The following is a 26,481-nucleotide window of genomic DNA, read 5'->3' on the forward strand; positions in this document are numbered from 1 at the left end:
GCATGCCATATTGATAACGGCATGACACATTACAAACCCACCTTTAATTATAACATAACCCAAAACATGAAAACTACATTGACCAATGTGAAACTATATTACCAGATAAACCTGGCCCGCCTGCTGGTGAGATTCAGTTCAAGAAGATCACAGCAGACAACATCACCATCATGTGGGAGCCTCCAGCTGACGAAGGTGGAGCAATGGTCACACACTACATTGTAGAGAAGCGTGAGACCAGCAGGATCCTTTGGTCCATTATATCAGAGAAACTGGCGGAGTGCATTGTGAATGTTCCGAGACTGATCCAAGGAAATGAGTACATATTCAGAATTCGGGGTGTGAACAAGTATGGAGTTGGAGATCCACTGGAATCTGAACCAGTGATCACAAGGAATGCATTTGGTAAGGAAACTATCTTTCATATTCCCTGTTCAATGTGAACACATGATGACCCCAATGTGATCTAACACACTTTTATTTTTGCAGTTCCTCCCAGTCAACCCTCAAAGCCTCAAGTTGGCATGATTACAAAATCGACAATGACAGTGATATGGGAGAGACCTGGACTTGATGGCGGAAGTGACATAGATGGATATTACCTGGAGAAGAGAGAGAAGAAGAGTCTGAGTTGGTTCAAGGTGGTTAAAGGAGCCATTCGTGACACAAGGCAGAAAGTTAGCAGCCTGACAGAGGCAAATGAATATCAGTACCGTGTATGTGCTATAAATAAGGCAGGAGCAGGCCAATATTCAGTGGAATCTGACTTCTACAAAGCTGCAGACCCAGTTGGTAAGTGTTGTCCTCATTGTTATTAGAATATGAATACTAAGTTCAATGGTTTCTCATTCATTGCCTTTATCTTACACCATGTTCTATCAATTTTAGACCCACCGAGTGAACCAACCAAACTTAGAGTGGTTGACTCTACCAAAACATCTATCACCCTGGGATGGGTGAAGCCTGTGTACGATGGAGGCAGCGAGATCACACACTATATCGTTGAACAGATGAACACTGAAGATAGGGAATGGGTTGTCATCAGCTCGAAGGGTGAAGTGAGGACAACAGAGTATGTTGTGTCTCATCTCAAACCTGCTACCTACTACTTCTTCCGTGTGTCTGCTGTCAACTGTCTGACAGCAGGTGAATCTATCAAGATGTACCAGCCGGTTCAAGCCAAAGACATTCTCGGTTTGTATTCAAATATTCACTCAATATTCTATTTTTATTTAGATATTGCAGTAACAAATATCTCACTGTCCTAATGTCTTCTTTTTTCTTTATCTCTAACAGAGGAAGCCGATCTTGATTTGGATGTTCCAATGACGACTCAATATACTGCCAAATCAGGAAGGGATGTCGAAATAATGATTCCACTGAAGGGCAGACCAGCACCAAACGTCACATGGAGAAGGGGAGACAAAAACATTGCTGGTGATGCCAAGTACACGATTCACAGCACAGAATCTTCAACTATCCTCATCATTCCTAAGGTCACCCGTGATGACTCAGGCAAATACCTTCTGGAAATTGAAAATGGTGTTGGTGAACCAAAGATCATAACTGTTTCTGTCAAAGTGCTTGACACCCCATCCACTTGCCAGAAGCTGATTATTAAGAATGTCACCAGAGGCAAGTTAACTCTGAGCTGGGAAGCTCCTCTCATTGACGGCTGTTCTCCAATCACTAACTACATAGTTGAGAAGAAAGATTCTACTATGAGAGCCTTTACCGTCGTGTCATCAGAGTGCCCCAATACATCATACAAAATGGAGGGTCTGTCAGAAGAAATTGCCTACCTCTTCCGCGTATCAGCTGAAAATGTGAATGGAACAGGTGATACATGTGAGACTACAGTGCCGGTCAGGGCAACAGAGACACCTGGCCCTGTCAAAGACCTGGTCATGACGGACTCTACTAAAACATCAGTGACACTGCAGTGGACAAAGCCTGACCACGATGGTGGTAGCCACATCTCTGACTATGTCATTGAGAAGAAAACTAAAGAGGAGGACACATGGACTCTTGCCGGAACATGCAAGCGTTGCAATCATGAGGTTGCAAATCTGAAGGAAAATTCTGAAATCTACTTAAGAGTGTTCTCTAAGAATGAGAAGGGCAACAGTGATTTCTCCCAAGTTGGACCAATTACAGTACATGACTTCCTCATTCCGCCTGAGGCAAAACTTACCGATTATCCAGGGGGTGAACTCAGCGTTCGCATTGGTCAAAATGTGCATATTGAGCTACCATTCAAGGGTAAACCCAAGCCTTCCATTCAGTGGATGAAAGATGATGTTCCCTTGAGAGAGAGTGAAATGATTCGCTTCCGTACAACTGAGAATAAAGTTGCTCTGACTGTCAGAAACTCAAGAAAAGAGAACGCAGGAAAATACACATTGGTTCTGGACAATAAAATTGTGAAGAACTTCTTTGACATTAATGTCATTACTCTTGGACCACCCTCTATTCCAGTTGGTCCAGTACGATTTGATGAAATCAAAGCCCAAAGCATCATCATATCTTGGGATGAACCACAGGACAACGGAGGTGGAGAAATCACCTGCTACAGTGTGGAGAAACGGGAGACTTCCCATGCTAACTGGAAGATAGTCTGTTCAAGTGTAGTGAGAACAACATTCAAGGTATCCAACTTGGTAAAAGGCACAGAGTACCAATTCAGAGTACGAGCAGAGAACAAGTATGGCGTCAGTCAAGCTTTGAATTCACAAGATGTGGTTGCCCAACACCAATACATGCCACCAGGTGCACCAGGAAAGCCTTTGGCATACAATGTTACAAGTGATGGCATGACTATTCAGTGGGAAGCACCCGGCTTTGATGGTGGTTCACCAATCACTGGCTATCATGTTGAGAAAAAAGACAGAAACAGCCTTCTGTGGACCAAAGTGAATTCCACAATAATATCTGCAAGAGATTACAGAATCATTGGACTATTAGAGGGACTGGAATACTCATTCAGAGTCTATGCACAGAATAATGCTGGCTTGAGTCCTGTCAGTGAGCAAAGCAAACATGCCCTTGCAATCTCTCCAGTGGGTGAGTAGTTCAAATGGTTTCTCCAATTCCTATCACAATTCATAAATATATGTTATAAGGTATATATAATATAAGGTATATTCTTTGGAAACCTGACATTTCCTTCCCTCCATAGATCCACCCGGTACTCCTAACTGCATTGATGTCACAAGAGACTCTGTCACCCTCAAATGGGATGTACCAAAGAGAGATGGAGGCAGTAAAATTGTGGGATACAGTGTAGAGAGACGTCAAGGGAGAGCGCGCTGGCTGAGATGCAACTTCACTGATATCTGTGAAACCCAGTTCACAGTAACTGGGCTTCCTCCTGGTGATCGCTTTGAATTCAGAGTGATTGCCAGAAATGCTGTTAGCACAGTTAGTCCACCTTCCCAGTCCTCTGGTTACATCATGACCAAAGATGAGAGTGGTAAGCATGTAAAGAAAATATTTTTGTATCTGATGTATGTATTGGCATGTCTATGTGGCGATGTTGATCACTAATTGTATGTTTTTTGTGTCTCTGTTTAGTCACTCCCAACATTGAGTTTAGTGCTGACCTGGTCCCGACAATAAAGGCTGGTGAAAACGTCACCCTTAGCTGCAGTATCACTGGACGACCAGTGCCTCAGGTCACATGGTATAAGGATGGTAGAGAGATTGATAGGAAGGTGACGATTGATATTGAAATCACAACAGCCATCGGATCAAGCTCCCTTTTCATCAGAGATGCAGATCGTAGCCACCGTGGTGTGTACTCTGTGGAGGCCAAGAACAGCTCTGGAACCAAGAAGGAGGACGTCAATGTCAGAGTCCAAGGTTGGTCATTGAATTATTGGTTAACACCTTTACATTAAGTTGTTCTATAACTGTGTATTAACGCTATGATTACACTAGAAATAATGCTGTATAATGTAACATATTGTGAAATGGTAATTTAGTGATTTAGCTGAGCGGTTTTTATCATTACACAAGTGGAAATAGGACGTCCCTCTTCCATTTGAGTTTTGGAGACGGAGAAAAACTGAGAATTATGATGGAATTACAAAACTTTAAATATCTATTATATATGTTTTGCCTTTTAAATATGTAGTCTCTATTTGTAAAGTAGATATTGCTAGATTAATGCTTAATATAAACTGTTTCTATTTTCTTTAGATACCCCTGGACCACCTGAGGGGCCTGTGCGTTTTACAGGTATAACTGCAGAGAAGGCAACTGTCTGGTGGAACCCTCCGGAAAACGATGGCTGTGCTGCAATTACTCACTACGTGATAGAGAAGAGAGAGACATCTAGGATCTCCTGGGCACTTTTGACCAGCAAGTGTGAGGCTTGTTCATTCAATGCCACCAAGCTGATCAAGGGCAATGAGTACCAGTTCCGTGTTTCTGCTGTCAACAAGTTTGGCGTCGGACGACCACTCGACTCGGATGCAATTGTTGCAAAAATGCAATTCAGTAAGTCCTGCCGAAAGGTCGAAAATCAATTACCAATGACATTCATAGAATTTGATGATCATCTTTTAAAAGAAAAACAACTAATGTTTTATTTTGTTTCTCAGCTGTCCCAGATGCACCAGGTACACCTGATGCTACTCATGTGGCTGGAGACAGTATCACTACGTGCTGGACAAGACCTAGATCAGATGGTGGAAATGAAATAAAGCACTACATCCTCGAGAGACGGGAGAAGAAGAGCCTGACATGGGTGAAGGTGTTCTCGAAGAGGCCCATCACTGAGCTCAGACACAGAGTAACAAAACTGACAGAAGGTTATGAGTATGAATTCCGTGTGATGGCTGAAAATGGTGCTGGAATAGGACCCGCAAGCAGCACGTCAAGGCTTTTCAAGTGCAGAGAGCCAACAAGCGCACCAAGTGCTCCCACTATGGTGAAAGTCACTGACTCCACCAAGTCATCTGTCACCCTGGGATGGACTCAGCCCGTGTTTGATGGCGGTATGGAGATTATTGGCTACAACATTGACATGTGCAAGGCAAGCCTTGGAGAATGGCACAGGGTTAATACAGAAACCTGCATCAAGACCAAATACACTGCTAAAGGTTTGGTGGCTGGTGAGGAATATAGGTTCCGTGTGAGTGCAGTAAATGGCTCTGGAACAGGGGAGACAGGGGAGATTCCCAACGCCGTGCAAGCTGCTGATAGACTAACATCCCCAGAAATCAACTTGGATGCAAACTTCAAACAGACACACATTGTGAAGAACGGTGGCACTGTCTGTCTCCATATTAATTTCCGTGGGAAACCTGTTCCTCTCGCTACATGGGCAAAGGTAGACGGAGAGCTTGGTGTTATGGCAGATGTCAATACAACTGATACATACAGCACCTTGACTATTGAGAGCTGTACTAGGTATGATGCTGGAAAATATACCTTATCTCTTGAGAACAACAGCGGCCGAAAGGCAATCACATTTACAGTTAAGGTGTTAGACACACCTGGGCCACCAGCAGGCATCTCCTTTAAGGATGTGACAAGAGGGGCCCTGACTCTCATGTGGGATGCCCCCGGTACTGATGGCGGAGCCCGCATTCATCATTACATAGTAGAGAAGCGGGAGGCTAGCCGTCTTAGCTGGCAGGAAGTAAGCACCAAGTGCTCACGTCAAATCCTTAGAGTGACTGACCTAGCAGTCGGTGTGCCATATCTATTCAGAGTCATTGCTGAAAATCTGTATGGTCAGGGAGAACCATATGAGATGACTGAGCCAATTGTTGCAACTGAGGAGCCTGCTCCACCCAAGAGGCTTGACGTCATTGACACAAGTAATTCAACAGCTTCCTTGGCCTGGCTGAAACCTGAGCATGATGGCGGCAGTCGCATCACTGGTTACATTATTGAAACTAGAGCAAAGGGCTCTGATCGCTGGATTGTTAGCGGTCAAACAAAGTCACTGAAGTTAGTCATCGAGGGCTTAACTGAGAACACAGAATATGATTTCCGTATCAAAGCTACAAACGATGCTGGTGTTAGCCACCCAAGAGATGCGTTTGCCTCCGTCGTCATCAAGGAGCCTCGCATTGAGCCAACCGCTGATCTTAGTGGAATAAACAACCAGCTCATCACATGCAAGACTAGCGATAAATTCATTATCGATATTCCTATTACTGGCAGACCAGCTCCGAAGGTTACTTGGAAACTTGAGGAGATGAAGTTGAAGGAGACTGATCGGGTGTCTATCAAGACCACCAAAGAAAATACCACCCTAGTGGTAAAAGATAGCAAGAGAGGGGATAGTGGAAAGTACTACATCACGCTGGAGAATGTGGCAGGTGTGAAGACCTTCACTGTTACTGTCAACGTTGTTGGTAGACCCAGTGCAGTAACTGGGCCTGTTGAAGTCTCTGGCATCTCATCAGAGTCCTGCACACTGGCATGGGCACCGCCAGCCGATGACGGTGGCACGGAAATCAGTAACTACATCGTTGAGAAACGTGAGTCTGCATCCACATCCTGGCAAGTGGTGAACTCCAGTGTAAGGCGCACCACCATCAAAGTCACCCATCTGACTAAATACATGGAGTACACTTTCCGTGTGTGTGCTGAGAACAAGCATGGCGTAAGCAAGTCCATTGAGTCTACAGCTGTGGTCATTGAACATCCATTTGGTGAGTAATGCAATATTTTGGTAACTTGATTTAATTTGACATGAAAATGTGAAGATAATAATGATTTAATTCTGTCTCATTTTCATTATCAGTTCCACCAAGTCCACCAACTCGACCAGATGTAGTGTCAGTATCTGCAAGTGCCATTTGCATTAAGTGGGATCTGCCATACGATGATGGAGGAAGTCAGGTGACTGGATACTGGATTGAAAAGAAAGAGAGAAACACCATCCTGTGGGTGAGGGAGAACAAGATCCCATGCCTTGAGTGTCGCTACAAAGTCTCCAGTCTCATTGAAGGTCTTGACTACCAGTTCAGAGTTTATGCAATGAATATTGCTGGTCTGAGCAAAGCCAGTGAAGCCTCAAGACCCGTGGTGGCCTTAAACCCTGTCGGTAAGATCATTATTCCAGTCACCTTTTTGGATGCCCAAGCACAGAGGTTTTTAATGATTTGTTTAGGTTTCCCATTTACTCACTTTTCTAATTTTCTCTACATTCAGATCCTCCAGGCAAACTTGAAGTGATTGATGTTACAAGATCTTCAGTGACAGTTTCTTGGTCTGTACCATTCAATGATGGTGGCAGCAAGATTGTCGGATATGTTGTTGAGCGCAAGCTATACAGCGAAGATGAGTATGACGAAGAACGCTGGTTGAAGTGTAACTACACTACGATCACCGAGACCCAATTCACTGTCACATCCCTGGGAGAAGCAGAGGTGTATGAATTCCATGTCATTGCCAAGAATGGAGCTGGGGTTCACAGTGCACCATCTGAATCAACTGGGCCGATCACATGCAAGGATGAATACAGTAAGTTCCTCCTAATTACAGTTAACGTGTATATCTCAACATTAGGGAAAAGCAAGCACATTTATTATTCTTGTATTTTTTTTCATGTAGCTCCTCCTAAAGCTGAACTTGACAGCAAACTCGTTGGAGAGACAGTTACCATACGGGCTGGCTCCGACTTGGTTCTTGATGGTGCAGTTGGTGGTAAACCTGAGCCTCAAGTATTCTGGGCAAAGGGTGAGAAGGTGTTGGAGCTGGGAGAGAAGTACTCCCTGACATACACCAGCACCAGGGCCATGGCCATCATCAAGAACTGTGACAGGAACGACACTGGGAGGTACATTCTCACCGTGAAGAACGCCACTGGAACAAAGACAGTGGCTGTCAATGTGAAAGTACTCGGTAAGAACACAAATTAAATATACAATTGAATGGGAAAGTGTGTCCAAACGTTTGACTGGTACTGTAAATCAATATAAAGTAGGAGACTGAAAAATGATCAAACTTTAAGAGGCCTCATCGTCACTACTAATGGCCTCATAGTCACTACTAATGGCCTCATCGTCACTACTCATGGCCTCATAGTCACTACTAATGGCACCTTTGTTTTGCAGACACACCCGGGCCACCGGAGGGCGCTGTCACTATCAGCAGGGTGACCGAGGAGAAGTGCTCAGTGTCATGGAGGATACCTCTGGAGGATGGTGGAGACCTTGTCACTCATTACATTGTTGAGAGACGAGAGACCAGTCGTCTCAACTGGGTGATCATGGAAACAGAGTGCAAGACTCTGGCCTGTGTCAGCAGCAAGCTGATCAAGAATAATGAGTATGTTTTCCGTGTAAGAGGTGTTAACAAGTATGGACCTGGTGTGCCACTGGAGTCTGAGCCTGTCATTGCAAGAAATGCCTACAGTAAGTGTCGATTAATCGAATTTTTCATTCCAGCATTTGAGAATTATTTTTTATAGTCAAAGATGTTGATTTGATTTCAAAGTGCATTTTACGCATGGCTACAACAGACTTTATATGACGAGAAACACGATTATAAAAATAACAAGGATAAAACCAAAAAACTTAAGGCAAACCCTAACATGAGTTAATTCATTACAGCTATTACATCACCTCCTGGAGCTCCAGAAATCACCACTGTTGCAAAGGAACATGTCATCATTGAATGGCTGAAGCCTGAGAGTGATGGTGGAAGTGAAATCAAGAATTATCTTGTGGATAAACGTGAGAAGAGTGGTTCCAGGTGGACCAGAGTGAATAAGACCTTTACCGTCTATGACACTCGCCTGAAGATCGCCGGCCTCCTGGAGGGAAGTGACTACCAGTTCCGTGTGACAGCCGTAAACGCAGCAGGAAACAGTCAGCCAAGTGATGCATCTCTATACGTCTTATGCAGAGATCCAACCTGTAAGTATCACCTATAATAATCATTACTTCATACTTCATACACATGATGTCAACCTATATATTCCTTAAGATTTGTATGTACTGTAAGACATTGGTGTGTGCCTACATCGTAATTATACTGTATCTACCATGTATAACCACTATTATGTCGGTAAACCGGTTTTAGGACAATTAGTAAAGTGAGAGCAAACATACTGCTTATCCACATTTTTTATCTCAAACACTGCCAATTGAGGAATAACATACTATATTCTTATTTTCCTCTTCTAGACACTCCTGCCCCTCCTTCCATTCCTCGTGTGACAGATTCTACCAAACATAGCATTAGCTTGGCCTGGACAAGGCCAATGTATGATGGTGGTTCTAGTGTCACTGGCTACGTAGTTGAGATGCTGGAGGAGGGAACAGAACAGTGGTACAGAGCTCATCAACATACACTGAAGACTACAGAGTACGTTGCTGCCGGTCTTGCCAGTAACAAGAAGTATAGCTTCCGTGTGGCAGGCGTTAATAGCCAAGGCACTGGGGAATTCAGTGAACCAAGTGTGGAAACTGAGCCTATGGAGAAAATTGGTAAGTTATCACGATTCTATTGTCAATCATCCATTAAGGCAGAACTTGTTTCATATAAAATCTTACCAAAAGATATCTGCATTGAATCTTAGACTTTGTTATCACAATTACATGTACCTGTATCTGAGCTTTGTCCAAATGTTGTTTGTCCAAACAGAAATCCCAGATCTTGAGCTGGCTGATGACCTGAAGAAGATTGTCTGCATAAGAGCTGGTAGCACCCTGAGGCTCTTTGTTGCTGTGACAGGACGACCTACACCAGTAGTGACCTGGAGAAAGGCTGGTGTGGACCTTCAAACCCGGGGCTTCATTGATGTCACTGACAGTTACACAACTTTGATTGTTGAGAAAGTCCACCGTTATGATGCAGGAAAATACACCGTTGAGGCTGAAAATCCATCTGGCAAGAAGACAGCAACTGTTCTTGTCAAAGTTTATGGTAAGTAATGTGAATAGGTTGACAGACTTAAGATGATTGAATGGAGTTATACTATCTGACCAGTCCGTTAATCTGTTCTCAATTTTTCAGACACTCCTGGACCACCTGGTGCAGTTAAAGTTAAAGATTACACCAGGGAATCGGTGGTCATTACATGGGATGTACCAAGTGTTGATGGAGGAGCACATGTTAGCAACTACATCGTTGAGAAACGTGAAGCTTCAATGAAAGGTTTTAAAACAGTTACAACCGAATGCAGGAAGACACTATTTAGAATCACTGGACTGGAAGAGGGAACACACTACTTCTTCAGAGTGTTGCCAGAGAACATCTACGGTATAGGTGAACCATGTGAAACCGTTGAAGCGGTTTCACTCTGTGAAGTTCCCTCAATTCCTCAGGACTTGGAGATTGTGGACGTGACCAAGACCACAGCCATCCTGAAATGGGAGAAACCAATGCATGATGGTGGCAGCAGACTGACAGGCTATGTCATCGAAGCCTGCATTGTCGGATCAGACAGATGGACAACAGTTGCCACTGTGAAATCATCAGTGTCTCAGCACACTGTCACTGCTCTGAATGAAAATGAAGAATACTTTTTCAGAATCAGAGCTACTAACAGCAGAGGAGTCAGTGAGGCTAGGGACATTATGGCATCTGTGACTATTCAAGATCAGAAAGGTATGTCAAGTTTTGCTTCATGCATATACACATGGATAATAATGAAAGATATTGAAAGTCCTAAAATGTCTCTTTTTTCTTTCCTACAGAGGCACCCAAGATAGATCTAACAGGTCTTCCACAGAAGATTGTTCATGTGCCCGCTGGCAAACCAATCACCCTCCATATTCCTATTAAAGGCAAACCTCTTCCAGCTTGCTCATGGTTCTATGGTGGTGCTAAGATGAAGGACAGTCTTGAGCGTATCAAGATTGAGACCACTGCAAAATACACCAAACTGACTGTCCGTGAAACAACAATTGATGACACTGGTGACTACACTCTTGAAGTGAAGAATGTCACAGCAACCGTGAGAGAGGTCATCAAAGTAATTATTCTCGGTAAGTGTTTTTTTCGGTGTATTTGTGACTGTGTTGGTGAACACACACACATTCCCATACATCTGTAAGAACCTTTTTTTAAGTAGTGCTCATCTTCACTTAATCTCAATCTAGATAAACCTGGAGTACCTGTTGGACCTGTGAGAATTGATGAGGTTGATGGCACATCAGTAACTGCAAGCTGGGAACCACCAGAGAAGGATGGCGGTGCCAACGTCAGTGGCTATGTCGTTGAACAGCGTTGCGCTCATCGTCCTGGATGGCTACCTGTGTCAGAATCTGTCACGAGACCCACATTTAAGTTCACCAGACTAACTGAGGGAACTGAATATGTGTTCCGTGTTGCTGCTACAAACCGCTTCGGGGTTGGAGGATTCTTACAGTCTGAAGTTGTTGAATGCAAGAGTCCTAAGAGTAAGTTATAAACTCATGTCAAGCTCATTTAATTGCATCTTGTGGGTGATATATTAGCTATAAATGTTCTAATTTAAAATATCTTTCCAGCCGTACCAAGTGCACCAAGCCAACCAGAGGTCGTTGATGCGTCCCATGAAGGAATGACACTAACATGGCAACCACCAGAGGAAGATGGCGGCTCCCAGGTGTCTGGATACATCATTGAGCGCAAGGAGACCAAGTCTGACAGATGGATGAAGATCAGTAAGAATCCAGTAACAATGACCAGATACAGATCATCAGGTCTGATTGAAGGCCTTGAGTATGAATACAGAATAACAGCCATGAACTCCAGAGGCTCTAGTAAACCAAGCTTAAGCTCTAAACCAGCTGTGGCCATGGATCCTATCGGTAAGTGTCTACAAGCTTCATCTATGCAATACATTGAATTTTGTTTCTCAAAATTAGCATTTTGCTCATTTCAAATACATGAATAATTCTAAATCCTCTGCAACTTAGTATCTATTTTGAAACGCACAACCATAACTACTGATTTTAAATCTCAACAGAACCTCCTGGCGTACCAGTTCAGCCCAGAGTTACAGACACTACTAGGACATCAGTGTCTCTGGCCTGGCTTCCTCCTGAGGAAGAGGGAGGTTCCATCATCACCGGTTACCTGATTGAGATGCAGAAGGTTGATCAGGTGGAATGGACAAAGTGCAACACAACACCAACAAAGATCTGTGAATACACACTGACTCACATGCCCCAGGGAGCTGAGTACAAGTTCCGTGTTATGGCCTGCAATGCTGGTGGACCAGGAGAACCAGTCGAGATTCCAGGAGTCGTCAAAGTTATAGAAATGCTTGGTATGGGAACAATACATTTATTATGAAGAGCTGTATGTATTGTGTTCTAATATCTATTTTGTTTGTGTGTGTCAATTTTGACCCGCTTTAACTTGTATTGTTTCATTTCAGACTATCCTGATTATGAACTCGATAGCAAATATGAGGAAGGCTATGTCGTCAGACAGGGCGGGGTCGTCAGACTCTCTGTGCCCATCAAGGGTAAACCAGTCCCTACCTGCAAGTGGACAAAGGAAGGCCAAAACATCTCTCACCGAGCTATGATTGCCACCAGTGATGAACTCACTGAGCTTGTGATCAAAGAGGCTCACAGAGATGATACCGGCACATACGACCTTGCACTGGAGAATAAATGTGGCAAGAAGGCTGTCTACATCAAGGTTAAAGTTATTGGAAGCCCAGATGCTCCTGAAGGTCCTCTTGAGTTTGATGATATCCAAGCACGCTCTGTCAGAGTGAGCTGGAGACCTCCCTCAGATGATGGTGGCTCTGATGTGCTTGGTTATATTGTTGAAAGACGGGAGGTTCCCAAAGCAGCATGGTACACTGTTGGCTCAAGAGTTAATGAGCATTCGCTGGTGGTCAAGGGACTGAAGGAGAATGTGGAGTACCACTTCAAGGTGACAGCAGAGAACCAGTTTGGTATTAGCAGATCTTTGAAATCAGACGAATCTGTGACACCAAAGACACCTCTCTGTGAGTAGCCTATCATTTATGATTTACTACATTGTTCTACCGATAAGGAGTTAATGTATTAATAATCTCTACGTCTACTTCTTCAATGACTACAGGTCCACCAGAACCTCCAAGCAACCCAGCAGAGATTATGGATGTCACCAAGACCACTGTTGCCCTATCTTGGTCCAGGCCAAAGGATGATGGTGGCTCTCGTGTTACAGGATATTATGTTGAGAGAAGAGAGGTGTCCACTGAGAAGTGGGTGTGTCATAATAAGACGCACATCACTACCACAATGTACACTGTCACTGGACTCATCCCTGATGCTGAATATATGTTCCGTGTCGTGGCTCAAAATGACGTTGGTCGGAGTGAACATGGCCCTGAGTCTGATTCAGTTGTGTGCAAAGATCCATTCGGTGAGTAATGGCCTCATAACATGTGTTATAATGGCTTATAACACTTGAATAAATGTTTTATCTCACTATACTGTTATTATACGGATTGATTTTATCCACGTGGATCAACAATAATCCGCAAGGACACATCTTGTCTTCCTTTACTTTTACATTGCGAACACATCAGTCCGGCAAGGTTGTGTGTTGTAATGTTAGCTATACAATCTTAATAAAGCCATGTTGGTGCAGTAAAAATGCCTACATACATCTATACAGCTGGACAGTTTTATTTTGGGAAATATACAAAATATGTACAATATATGTATATATGTAATATAGCAACTTCTACAATGCCATGCATATTATCCGATATTTTACAAGAAAAGATCACCCCATAATGCCATGTGTGGAGTCACAACCGATTGCAAAAGACCACCTATTTGGGAGGTCTGCCAAATGACACCTCAGTCCACTAGCGTCCGCTATCTTTTCCCGCTCAGAACCTCAAAATAGACTGTTAGTGGACTGATGCCATTTTTTTGGCAGTGTGAAAGCTCCTTTAGACATATGGACGCAATTTAATTGTCAAATCTCTTTTTGTACACAGACAAACCAAGTCAACCAGGCGAGATTGACATCATCTCCATCACCAAAGACCAAATTACTATTCACTGGCTGCGGCCAGAGTGTGATGGTGGGAAAGAGATCCTTGGTTACTGGATTGAGTTCAGACAAGCAGGTGAAAGTGCCTGGAAGAAATGCAGCAAGGAGCGACAAAAAGACAGACAGTTTACCATGGGTGCTCTTATGGAGGCTACAGAATACGAGTTCAGAGTGTTAGCTGAAAATGAAACCGGACTGAGCAGACCACGCAGAACTGCAATGGGTATCAAGACCAAACTGAGCGGTATGTTGACACATTATGTTGCTGTCCATTATGATAAGATACTGTAGGTGCCTTACCAGATTAGCATGATCAGAAATTATCACTTTTAATTGTATAAGTAAAGTTCATGCTATGATTATGTTTCAACAGTTGGAGAGACTCCAAGTCTCAAGGGAGAGATACAAGATGTCACCACAAAACTTGGCGAATCAGGGACATTGAGCTGCCAGATTATCGGAAGGCCCCTTCCTGAGATCAAATGGTACAGATATGGCAAGGAGCTGATCCAAAGTCGTAAATACAAAACAAGCTCTGATGGTCGTAACCATTCATTGACCGTAGCCACTGATGAACAGGAGGATGAGGGCCTGTACACTTGCAGAGCCATCAACGAAGCAGGTGAAACAGAGACCAGCGGCAAGTTGTTCTTGCAGGCTGCTCCTCAGTTACATCCTGGATTCCCATTGAAAGAAAAATACTATGCAGGATGTGGAACAAGTCTGCGTCTGCATGTTGTCTACATTGGCCGCCCTATTCCACAAATCATGTGGTTCTATGACAAGAAGCCTCTTAATGCTTCTGCAAATGTTATCATTGAGAACACTGAGAGCTACACTCACCTGGTTGTGAGAAATGTACAGCGCAAGACCAACGCAGGACGCTACAAGGTGCAGCTGAGTAACAAATTTGGTACCATCGACACAAGTCTCCGCGTTGAAATCCAAGGTAAAATACTTTACTGCGATCATTGCGAGAACATCATTGTTTGCTGGTGAAACAATGTCATGAAAATGAGAGGACTTTTAACTCAAATGTGCATTTTTGTTTTCAGATAAACCTGAAATCCCTGAGGGACCCATTGTTGTGGATGCTCTATTGAAGAGCTCGGTGATCATCAGCTGGAAACCTCCCAAGGATGATGGTGGATCAATGATCACCAACTACATTGTGGAGAAACGAGAAGCAAAGGAGGGAGAGCAGTGGCACCTGGTGTCTTCATCAGTGTCAGGAACAACTTGTCGCGTTCCCAACCTCATTGAGAGTGCCGGATATTACTTCCGTGTTTCTGCACAGAACCAATATGGTGTTAGTAAGGCACTGGAGATTCCAGCTGTACTCATTATCAAGAGTCCATTTGGTGAGTATGATGGCTATGATATTTATATATCAATAGATAATAATACATTTTATTTAAATATCAAGTGATGAGAGTGCAAGTAAAAATGACCCTTTTTCATTTGTCTCTTAGAAAAACCTGGAATCCCACAACAGATTGTTGTCACTGGGGTCACAAAGGACTCTTGTGTTGTGTCTTGGAAAGCACCAATCAGTGATGGAGGTGCAAAGATTAAGAACTACTTCCTGGAGAAACGAGAAAAGAAACAGAATAAATGGATCGCTGTGACCACTGCTGAAATCCATGAGACAGTCTACAATGTTACAGGCCTGATTGAGCGATTTGAGTATGAATTCCGTGTCAAATGCGAGAATATGGGTGGTGAGAGTGATTGGAGTGAAATTTCAGAGGCCATCATTCCCAAATCAGATACCAAACCACGTCCTCCTGTCTTCAAGGATGAGCTAAGAGACATGAGTGTGAAATATAAAGCCAATGCCACATTTGTCTGCAAGGTTGTTGGAAATCCTAAACCTTTGATCAAATGGTACAGGCGTGGCAAAGAAATTCAACCAGATGGACAAAAGATCAAAGTGCAAGAATTCAAGGGAGGCTATTACCAACTTGTTGTCACTGCTGCTGTTGAAGAAGATGCTACAGTATATCAAATTAGGGCAACAAATGAACTGGGATCAATCTCTACAACTGTGAACTTGGAGGTTGAAGGTAAGCATTTGATAGGCTGTATGACAGTATTGCACTTTACATTATTTGCCTTTAAGGACACTTAAAAAGTGTAATTTCCCTGAAATTAGACCCTTATTGAAAGGGGCAAAACTGTCCATGCCCATGAGCAAAAGCTAAGGATTAAGGTCATTTGTTTAAATTGATTCATATATATCTTATAGTGTTTTTCACATATATCTTATAGTGTTTTTCACATAAGACATTTCACAACATCAACCCCAGTAGATGCTTTTATTATATTAATTATAATGAACTATTTCATGATCTTGTTATAATCTAATAATAATGCATGCATTAATACAATCAAAAAAACATATTTAAGATAAGACTTCATAACAGCTTTTGGTAGCACGACAGCTCGGAATTTGTGAATAACAACATGGTAATAACCAGTAATTGCCTGTAGTTACATGTAACAAGAAAGACAATTACCCAATGAGTTAGCTACATTTTTTGGGATGATTTTCATGCACTTAATATAAAGGTAATCTGCCCTTCACTTGTCGCTTCCTGTCAGTTGCTCAAACAACCATAATACAAAACACCTAATTATAGTAATAACTTTTGTTTGATGGTCACCAAGGACTATTTTCAAAGTTAAAAGCTACATAGTTACTTAGTGGGGAGCCTGGATGACGTAGCTCACTATGGCGCCTGCCATGTAATCGCAGGGTCCTCGGTTCGATTCCAGCTACCAACCTATCCTGCATGTCATCCCCCCTCTCTCTCACCCATCCTTCCTATCAATCTCTACTGTCTCTATCCCAAATAAAGCAGAAATGCCCTAAAAACATATATATATATATATATATATATTATTTATTTATTTTTAAGAAAGTAAGCAAACATTAGCCTCAGTTGAAAGTAGAGAGCTCTAACATTAACTGTGGAGCATAGCTGTGGAGCATAGCTAGCTTTGGATTGTAAGGTCACAAATATTGAATATTATGTTGTGTTAATGAATTCATATTTGTAGCTAACGTCTTTTTCACCTTATTGTTGTGAATTCAATATTGTGGTGAATATCATTGGAAACATTATTCAGTCCAATAGAAGAGCCAACTCCATCCAACTACAAGAACAAGTGTGATGCATTCTCCACCCACAAACGATTACATACAAAGCAACACAACACAACATACTTGACAGCATATTATTACTAATGTCAACATCTCAATGTGGAAAATGTACATTATATTTGTATGCCGTCATCCATAAACCCTTTATGTAGGCCCAGACCCAATGGGGAGCTTATTGCTGTGTTTATACAGTAGATACAGTGAAAGCATGCTTACTGATCTGTCTAATCATGGTAAACATGGGGCCTCATTTATAGAAAGTTCAAATTTTGATCTTACCCGTGTCGTACGTAGAAAACCACGTCAACGTAGTGATTTATACAATTTCAACGTGAGTCAATTTGACCGTGGAAACGATCGTAGCTCTACGTCGTGTATTGACCTTGCGTACGCACATTACCTACTGGTTATGCTGAGTTATTACAGGCATGTGAGCCGCACTGCCTAGTATAATTCATGCAAGTGGCTCGTAATAAAATTAACGATGTTGTTATCAGCCGAGAAAATGAGTTTAATTCAAGATTTAAAAGGAACTGATGTTTATGATTGTATTTCAGTCTTCCTTTATATCCCTCCGGAGCTGTCTATCTCCCCTTCAACATGCCTAGTGCGTTCCACAACGGACCTTGCCCGGCCACGCGCTAAATTATACTGGATTTTCTCCGGTGTCTGGGAGCCATATAAGAATAAGATCACCTGATAAGAATAAGACCATTATATTATTACAGTATAAGCAGCACTCGAGTTGAGGGGGGATGGCATCCCCCAGAAATAAAAACAGTCAAAATCGTCCCCCTCTTTCCATACTTAATGTAATTTTATCAATGAAGGTGGTATTACTGCTATTTCAAGGTGCGAGGGGGCACGCACACATGCAATGACATTTTTACCAAGTTACTGACACTGAAGTCACTGACACTGAGGGGATGCTAAAATTGTCCTCATATGATAAAATCCACCACCTCCCCTGATTTTCTTTCACAACTTGAGTACTGAGTATAAGCATGTGCCTGGTTAGTTGTCATGATCAAACGTTACAAATGCAACTTACCGGGAAGCCACCCTTCTCTGCCCTGTCCCGCTTCCAGACAAACGCCTACCCTATATTATAGCACTTGTCTTAATTCAGCCGCTATAATTGAGCCGCTATCACAGGGCGTTAATACAAACCTCGTTCACCTGCGTTCATTTTACCTGCGTTGGTATTTATAGAAGGAAGCACGTACGCAACTTTAAACCATCGCAGCCCGTTTTATAAATAATGCTTACGTCCGTTTAAAAAAATGTGCTCACGTGAAAGTCAAAGATGACGTTCAAGTACTTTTTTATAAATGAGGCCCATGGTCTTACTTGTCTGGTTAAGATGGGATACAAGGGTAGATCAACATGGAAATAGGTAACATAGCCTGTTCCAGTGCTGATACTTTTTCAATAGTAACTATCAAATTAAATATACTCAACAGTTTCAATGATTCAAGAACTATAAGGAAACGGTGTAACAATAATAGACACAAACATCTTTCATGCTAAATAATTAGGTGGAAACTACAGTCTGCCTTACCTTGTAATACAAAAGTAATTATCTTTCTTGTTACTGGTAACTATCACTAATTACTGTTAATTACCATGGTTAGTACCATGATTACCTACTTATTTCGAGCTGTAATTTTAGATGCTAAAGTGCTACTCAGCTTTCAATAATAAGCGATTACACATGCTTACACATTCAAGCTTAATACATGGTTTAGAAATTTGTAATGATTTTTATCTCATAATATATATGATAGATGTATTCATAAATTATGTATGTTATTTCCTGTCTCTTCTAGTTCCTGCCCAGATTCATCTACCCGAACATCTTAAAGGCATGGGAGCAGTCCATGCAGTCCGTGGTGAAGTGGTTACCATCAAGATCCCCTGCACTGGCAAACCTGAACCTGCCATTATATGGCAGAAGGGGGCAGAAATCATTGCTAACTCTGCTTACCATCAAGTGATCTGCACAAGATCATTCACTTCACTTGTTTTCCAGAAAGGAGTTCAAAGGAAAGATGCAGGCTACTACATCATTACCGCCAAGAACCGATTTGGAACTGACAAACAGACAATTGAACTTGATGTAGCAGATGTACCAGAAGCTCCTAAAGGCATCAAAATCAGTGAAATTACTCGGGATTCTATTACTCTTACCTGGAGTGCCCCTGAAGATGGTGGAAGCCCTATCATCAACTACATTGTGGAGAAGTGCCCCACTACAGCTGACAGATGGATCCGTGCTGGCCAGACCACTGAAGCTCGTTACACTATGATCAATGTGTTTGGCAAGACAAAATATCAGTTCCGTGTCATTGCAGAGAACCAATTTGGTGTAAGTGGGCCATCAGAAGCAACTGAGCCAGTTACAACAATTGAGGATAAATCAGTCATCAGAAACTATGATGAAGAGGTTGATGAAGCTAGAGAGATCATCAAAGGGGAGGCACCACTCGAAAAAATCAAGACTTTGATGACCAAATACACAATTTCTGAAGAGCTGGCTCGGGGACAATTTGGTATTGTTCATCGCTGTGTTGAAACCAGCACCAAGAAGACATTCATGGCTAAGTTTATCAAAATCAAGGGTACTGACCAGGAGCTGGTTGCTAGAGAAATGGAAACACTGAATCTGGCCAGACACAAGAACATAATCTACTTCCATGAGGCATTTGAAAGTTTTGAGGAAATGGTCTTGATCTACGAGTTCATCTCAGGTGTGGACATATTTGAACGACTTGGCACACCCAACTTTGAGCTTTCAGAGCAGGAGATTGTTAGGTACATGAGACAGGTGTGTCAAGCACTCAAGTTCTTGCACAGCCACAACTATGGCCACTTTGATATCAGGCCTGAGAACATTGTCTACACCACAAGAAAGAGCACAAACATCAAGATTATTGAGATGGGCCAGGCTAGACTCCTGACTCCTGGAGACAATATAAGAATCCAGTTCACTTCACCAGAGTACTGTGCACCTGAGGTCCACCGCCATGATCTTGTCAGCACTGCAACTGACATGTGGTCAGTTGGTGTGCTAACATACGTGCTCCTCAGTGGCCTTAACCCATTCTCTGCAGAGTCTAACACCAAAATGATTGAGAATATCTCAAATGCAGAATACATCTTTGATAGTGAGGCTTTCAATGACACCAGCTTAGAAGCTATGGACTTTGTGGACAGACTTCTGATCAAAGAGAGGAAGTATCGTATGACTGCTGCTGAAGCTTTGGAACATCCTTGGCTTAAAATGAAGATAGAGAACATTAGCACTAAAACGATAAAGACATTGAGACACAGAAGGTATTACCAAACACTGGTGAAGAAAGAGTGGAACACAATTGTCTCAGCTGCACGTGTTGCCTTTGGTGGTGCATACAGAAACAGCAGAGGTGTTGCACTCGGCAGGGTGAAGGTTGGACAGCCTGCTCAAGGTCTGCGTGCTGGTCAGATTATGCATGGAGCTGCTGAGGAAGGTGGACATGTCAGATTTGTTTGCAACATTGAAAACTATGACAATACCACGCAAGCAACGTGGTACTTTGGCACTCGGCAACTGACTGCAAGTCACAAATATGAAATCACCTACAGTAATGGTGTTGCTAGCATCTACGTCAAGGACATTGAAACATCAGACGATGGTGTCTACAGATGCAAAGTTGTCAGTGAGGACGGTGAAGATACTGCCTATGCAGAACTGTTCGTCGAAACTGTGAGATGCTACCGTGAACACTACATTGGACGCACAGTCAAGAAACTGAAAAGGAAAATTGACAAATCAGCAATTATGCAAAGGCCACCTGAGTTCACCCTTCCTCTGTTCAACCGTGCTGCTTACATTGGTGAAGATGTGCGTTTCGGTGTAACCATAACAGTGCATCCAGAGCCACAAGTCACATGGTTGAAGGCTGGACAAAGAATCAAACCAGGAGACAATGACAGGAAATACACTTTCATCAGTGATAAGGGTCTTTATCAGTTGATGATCCACAATCTAGACCATGATGATGATGCTGAATATACTGTTATGGCCCACAACAAGTTTGGTGATGACAGTTGCACAGCCCGTCTCACAGTGACTCCTCACCCTGTTACTGAAGACACCATGAAGCCAATGTTCAAACGACTGTTGGCCAATGTGGAGGTTGTTGAGGGACATAGTGTCCGTTTTGACCTGAGGGTGTCAGGAATACCTGCACCCACTCTGAAGTGGGAGAAGGATGGTAAGCCATTGCAATTTGGACCACAGATTGCAGTTGTTCAAGAGGACGTAGACTATCATGTTCTGCATGTCAGGGAAACTCTTGTTGAGGACTCAGGGGTATACAAAGTTACTGCAACAAATTCCACTGGATCAGTGAGTTGCCAAGCCACCCTTAAAGTGGAGCGCATTACATACACAAGGAGAGAATATAAGAATGAAGAGGAAAGACAGAGATATGTTCAGAAACAAATTGACAAAACTCTGAAAATGGCTCAACGATTCTCCACCGCTGAATTCACCACACTCAATGATGCTGCGCAAGAGGCGTTAAAACATGCTGCGGACATATACAAACCAGCAGTCAGCACCAAACATGTCGAAGGTGAATTTGATATCTCACAGGAAACCCAGGTCAAAAAGACAAGGGTAGAGGAAACAATAATTCGCATGCCTTATCAAATTCCTGAGCCACGTGTCCATGATGCAACTGCTCTGGACGAGGACATGGGAATTAAACACTTTGTCCCATTGTCTGATATGAAGTGGTACAGGAAACTCAGAGATCAGTTCGAAATGCCCGAGAGGATGGAGAAAATTGTACAGAAGAGACAAAAACGCATTCGTCTCTCCAGGTGGGAGCAATTCTATGTCATGCCTCTTCCTAGAATTACTGACCAGTACAGGCCAAGATGGCGTATTCCAAAGCTCACTCAAGATGATTTGGAAACTGTTAGACCAGCAAGGCGTTCACCTTCCCCTGAATCTGAGGCATCCTTCAGACAGAGAAGACGGTCTCTTGGTGATCTCTCAGATGAGGAACTTCTCATGCCCGTTGACGATTATCTAACAATAAAGAGATCTGAGGAGGAAAGGATCGGACTGGAAGAAGAGCTAGAACTTGGCTTCTCTGCTTCCCCACCAAGTGGCAGCCCTGTCCATTTCGAATTGTCTTCTTTGCGCCATCGATCACCGAGGCATGTGGTTCATGAGGAGAGGAGACATGTTGCAAGAAAAGAGAAAGAAATGAAAGTTTCGTCAGTAGCTGAGGGGGTCAAAACAGAGCAAGTTCGCACCTCCTCCTATTTCTCGAGGAGGAGAAGATCATTGTCTCCCACATACATTGAGCTGATGCGCCCTGTTTCGGAGTTGATCAGACCACCACGTGCACGTCCTACTGTGGAGGCAGAGGGAGATGTCCTGGAGAGGAGATCACCCACCCCTGAGAGGACGCGCCCACGGTCCCCCAGCCCCCCTGCGTCCGCTGAGAGATCCTCCAGGTCATCATCCAGATTTGAGAGGTCAGCAAGATTTGACATCATGTCTAGATATGAGGCCAGAAAAGCTGCACTGAAATCTGAGAGGACGTACCAAGTTGTAACGCAAACACCCTTCAGCCTTGACCACGTCCCTCGCATAACTGTAAGGATGCGTTCCCACCGTGTCCCAAGTGGTCAGGATACAAAATTCACACTGAATGTCCAAGCAAAGCCAGAGGCTGATGTCCAATGGTTCCATAATGGACAACAGATTCAAGAAAGCAGCAAGTTCCATTTCATCAACATGTGTGGAGTACTGTCTCTACAAGTCCTTGACTGTCATGCAGAGGACAGTGGCACTTACCGTGTTGTCTGCTCAAACTCAAAGGGAGAAGCTTCAGACTATGGTACCCTTGATGTGTCTGGGGGTGAATTCTCCACATATTCATCACGTCGCAAAGATGAGGAAGCTCCAACACCATTTGTGCCTGATATCACAAAGACAGATCATTACCATACAGCATCCTTTAAGGCAGCTTCCTCATCAAAGACACACATGGAAGTCCATGAAAGTAAATCAAAGTTGACTGAAACACGTGAGGTTGTTTCACATGACAGATCTACATCTGAGAGACATGCCTCATCTGAAAGATATGCATCATCTATTAAATATGCATCAACTGAGTACTTATCATCTGCATCATATTCTTCGTCTGCAACATCTGACAAGTTTGCATCATCAGAAACAAAAATGAAGGCTTTGAAGTCCACAGCTGCTGAGGAAGTGACTGTTCGTAAAGTGAAAGCTACTCTAGCAGCCAGAATCCTCACTAAACCACAGTCTCTAACAGTAAATGAGGGAGAGTCTGCTCGATTTACTTGTGACATTGATGGCGAACCAGCACCAACTGTTACATGGATTCATGAGGGACAAACTATTGTATCCTCTCATCGTCACCAGGTGACAACAACGCAATACAAGTCTACTTTTGAAATTGCCTCAGTTCAGTCTTCTGATGAGGGCAGCTACACACTGGTGGTTGAGAATTCTGAGGGCAAACAGGAGGCTCGATTTAGCCTAACCATTTTCAGGCCAGCTCCCAAAGAGGTCACTGTTAAAGCTCCTGAGCCTAAAGTCATGTCACCAGAGCCCCAGGTTAAATCTCCAGAGCCTAAAGTCAAGTCACCAGAGCCCCAGGTTAAATCTCCAGAGCCTAAAGTCAAGTCACCAGAGCCCCAGGTTAAATCTCCAGAGCCTAAAGTCAAGTCACCAGAGCCCCAGGTTAAATCTCCTGAGCCTAAAGTCAAGTCACCAGTGCCCCAGGTTAAATCTCCTGAGCCTAAAGTCAAGTCACCAGTGCCCCAGGTTAAATCTCCTGAGCCTAAAGTCAAGTCACCAGTGCCCCAGGTTAAATCTCCTGAGCCAGAGGGAATCAAATCTCCAAGGAGTCTCAAGTCTCCAGAGCCAATCACCTCACCTCTGAGGGTGAAATCCCCTCCCCCGATCACCTCACCTCTGAGAGTGAAATCCCCTTTTACAGTCAAGTCTCCAGAGCCAATTATGTCACCTCAGAGGGTGAAATCCCCTCCCCCGATCACCTCACCTCTGAGGGTGAAATCCCCTCCCCCAATGAAGTCGCCTGAGCCAATCACCTCACCCAGGAGAGTGAAATCTCCACCCACTGTCAAGTCCCCAACTCCTTCAAAAGTGGAGAAGCCCCCAAAGATTGTTCACCAACTTGTAGCTGAGGCATTTGAGGACAAGGTGAAAATGTCCTGTGTTGCTGAAAGCAGTGTGAGAGAAGTTGTGTGGTACATGAATGGGAAGAAACTGACACAGAGCAGCCACTACCAGTTCCATACCTCAGTTGACGGGACTTGCTGTATCATTATCAGTGACCTCTCTGACAGTGACCAAGGTGAATACTCCTGCGAAGTCATTGCAGAGGGAGGAGTTTCCAGAACATCATTCTCTTTCGTTGGCCAAGTGTTTAAATCTATCCGCACAAAAGTGACAGCTTATGTGGAACAGCAAATGGCCATTAGGCAAGGTAAGTCTCACTTTCAAACTAATTGAAAAAGTAATTTAACTAAATACTCTTCATTAAACTAAATATATCATTGTTATGATGGTTCTAATGGCTCTTTTCTTTTCATTGTATTTCAGGATCTGTACAAATGACAAGTCAAAGTGCTGCTCTCAGCAGCATGCATGAAAGCTTCTCATCCCAAGCAGTCCACATGTCTTCTTCTATGCAAGAGACCTCTTTCAGCAGCTCCAGCATGGCTGAAATGAAATGTGAAACAATGTCTTTATCTAGCATGTCTAGCACCTCTATGACATCGGAATCGTATGCCGTGAGTTCCAGCAGTATGACAGAAATGGCAAGTCACTCCCATCTTGAGGGATTCTCCATGAGAGCCATTGGGCATAGTATGCAAGGTGAGATGGTATTTCTTTAGATTTTCTGTTGTCAATTGCAAATACTATTGCATTTCAGTTGTCTAAGTATTTCATTTAATTGTATCCGAAGGTGCACCACCAAGAATTGAGGCTCTCCCAGAGGATATCAGTATTGAGACAGGAAAGGTCCTGACTGTAGCCTGTGCCTTCTCTGGAGATCCTGCACCTACCATCGAGTGGTCCCGCTCAGGGAGAACGCTGCCCTGTGAGCATGATAGCGGCAGGTTCCACATCGAGACCACCGAGGACCTCACCACACTCATCATCACCAGTGTGAAACATGAGGATGCTGGAGCATATACCCTAAAACTATACAATGAGCTTGGATCTGACACTGCAACAGTTAACATTAGCATTCGATCATAAAAAAACAGTCAACATAATTTCTATCCTCCCCTTTCCTCCTTCCATGCCTTTTTATTTATTAATTGAACAAAATAATCTTACTTGATAAAGACCTGGATTTCTGTTCTTGTAAATATGAACTATTTTTATACCAAACTTGACATTAATTTATGCCAAACTAGACTAAAGTCTAACGTTGTTATAAAATGTGCCATATTGGATAATTATGACTTAGGATTTTTGATCCATTTTTCTGTGACATGTACATAATGTATATAGCCGAATTTAACGGTTATGGAAAATGTATGCATTGTTATTTATGACAATATTAACTGAAACAAATGAAACTGAATGTTTAAAAGGAGAAAGTTTCGCATGAAACGAATACCCTGTTAAACCTGAAACTAAACTCTGTGCCTCAACAATAAGTTGAAGTCTTAAGATTGCCTCAACAGGTAGAGAGGCTCCCTGTTGAAGTTCACTAAATCAGAGAGACAATGTCATACACTGTACATTGTTATGTGCAGTGATATTACCGTACTCCTATGACTTGTAACATGACCATAAGACCTTGAGTGCTGTTTGCATATTACCCTCATGTAAGCAGCACAACTAGGTCTTGTGCTCTGACTGACTATGTCATACCACCATTTTAATGACATGCTCAAAGTGCGAGCGGCCTGCACTCAATGAGCTGAAATGTTTTGTGCTCTTTTTCTGGCAAATGACTGCTTGAATGGACTTTTAGAAGTAACATCACCTGGCCATTCACATTGAAAGTCCATCCTGTATTTGTTTGCAGAAGCAGAGCCATCTCTTGGAGGATTGCTGTGTGTTTGTGTGTTAGCTTTAGAAGTTCACCTTGTCAGTCGTTGGGGCAAACTTTAAAGAAGTGTACCACAGTCAAACCACCTGCTGTGTTAAGTAATGAGAAATGGATTAGCAGTTTGCCCTGCACTTTGGTTTGATTGTAATTAGAATTATAGCATTATCTATTTATGCAACCTCCTTGAGTTTTATTCATGATTGATTTAATAAAGCATGATAT

General features: G+C 43.0%; 1 protein-coding gene across 1 annotated transcript in view; it reads left to right on the forward strand.

The window, feature by feature from the left end:
- The window catches only part of ttn.2 (titin, tandem duplicate 2), a gene marked incomplete at both ends in the record, with an annotated part of 169,759 nt that extends 144,305 nt beyond the window's left edge, over positions 1-25,454 (forward strand). Inside the window, 29 exon segments of the mRNA XM_080536777.1 lie at positions 106-405; positions 490-792; positions 889-1,194; positions 1,297-3,063; positions 3,179-3,472; positions 3,574-3,861; positions 4,201-4,500; positions 4,605-6,671; positions 6,764-7,066; positions 7,174-7,485; positions 7,576-7,866; positions 8,079-8,378; positions 8,577-8,882; positions 9,153-9,455; positions 9,613-9,894; positions 9,985-10,578; positions 10,668-10,958; positions 11,073-11,372; positions 11,463-11,765; positions 11,924-12,226; positions 12,338-12,922; positions 13,018-13,323; positions 13,910-14,209; positions 14,339-14,914; positions 15,021-15,326; positions 15,438-16,031; positions 18,961-24,675; positions 24,792-25,067; positions 25,159-25,454. Coding sequence (XP_080392903.1) covers positions 106-405; positions 490-792; positions 889-1,194; positions 1,297-3,063; positions 3,179-3,472; positions 3,574-3,861; positions 4,201-4,500; positions 4,605-6,671; positions 6,764-7,066; positions 7,174-7,485; positions 7,576-7,866; positions 8,079-8,378; positions 8,577-8,882; positions 9,153-9,455; positions 9,613-9,894; positions 9,985-10,578; positions 10,668-10,958; positions 11,073-11,372; positions 11,463-11,765; positions 11,924-12,226; positions 12,338-12,922; positions 13,018-13,323; positions 13,910-14,209; positions 14,339-14,914; positions 15,021-15,326; positions 15,438-16,031; positions 18,961-24,675; positions 24,792-25,067; positions 25,159-25,454 — 18,467 coding nt within the window.
- Between the last annotated feature and the right edge of the window lie 1,027 nt (positions 25,455-26,481).

Source organism: Nansenia antarctica (assembly GCF_963989245.1).
Source record: "Nansenia antarctica genome assembly, chromosome: 7".
In the NCBI taxonomy this organism is placed as follows: Eukaryota; Metazoa; Chordata; class Actinopteri; order Argentiniformes; family Microstomatidae; genus Nansenia; species Nansenia antarctica.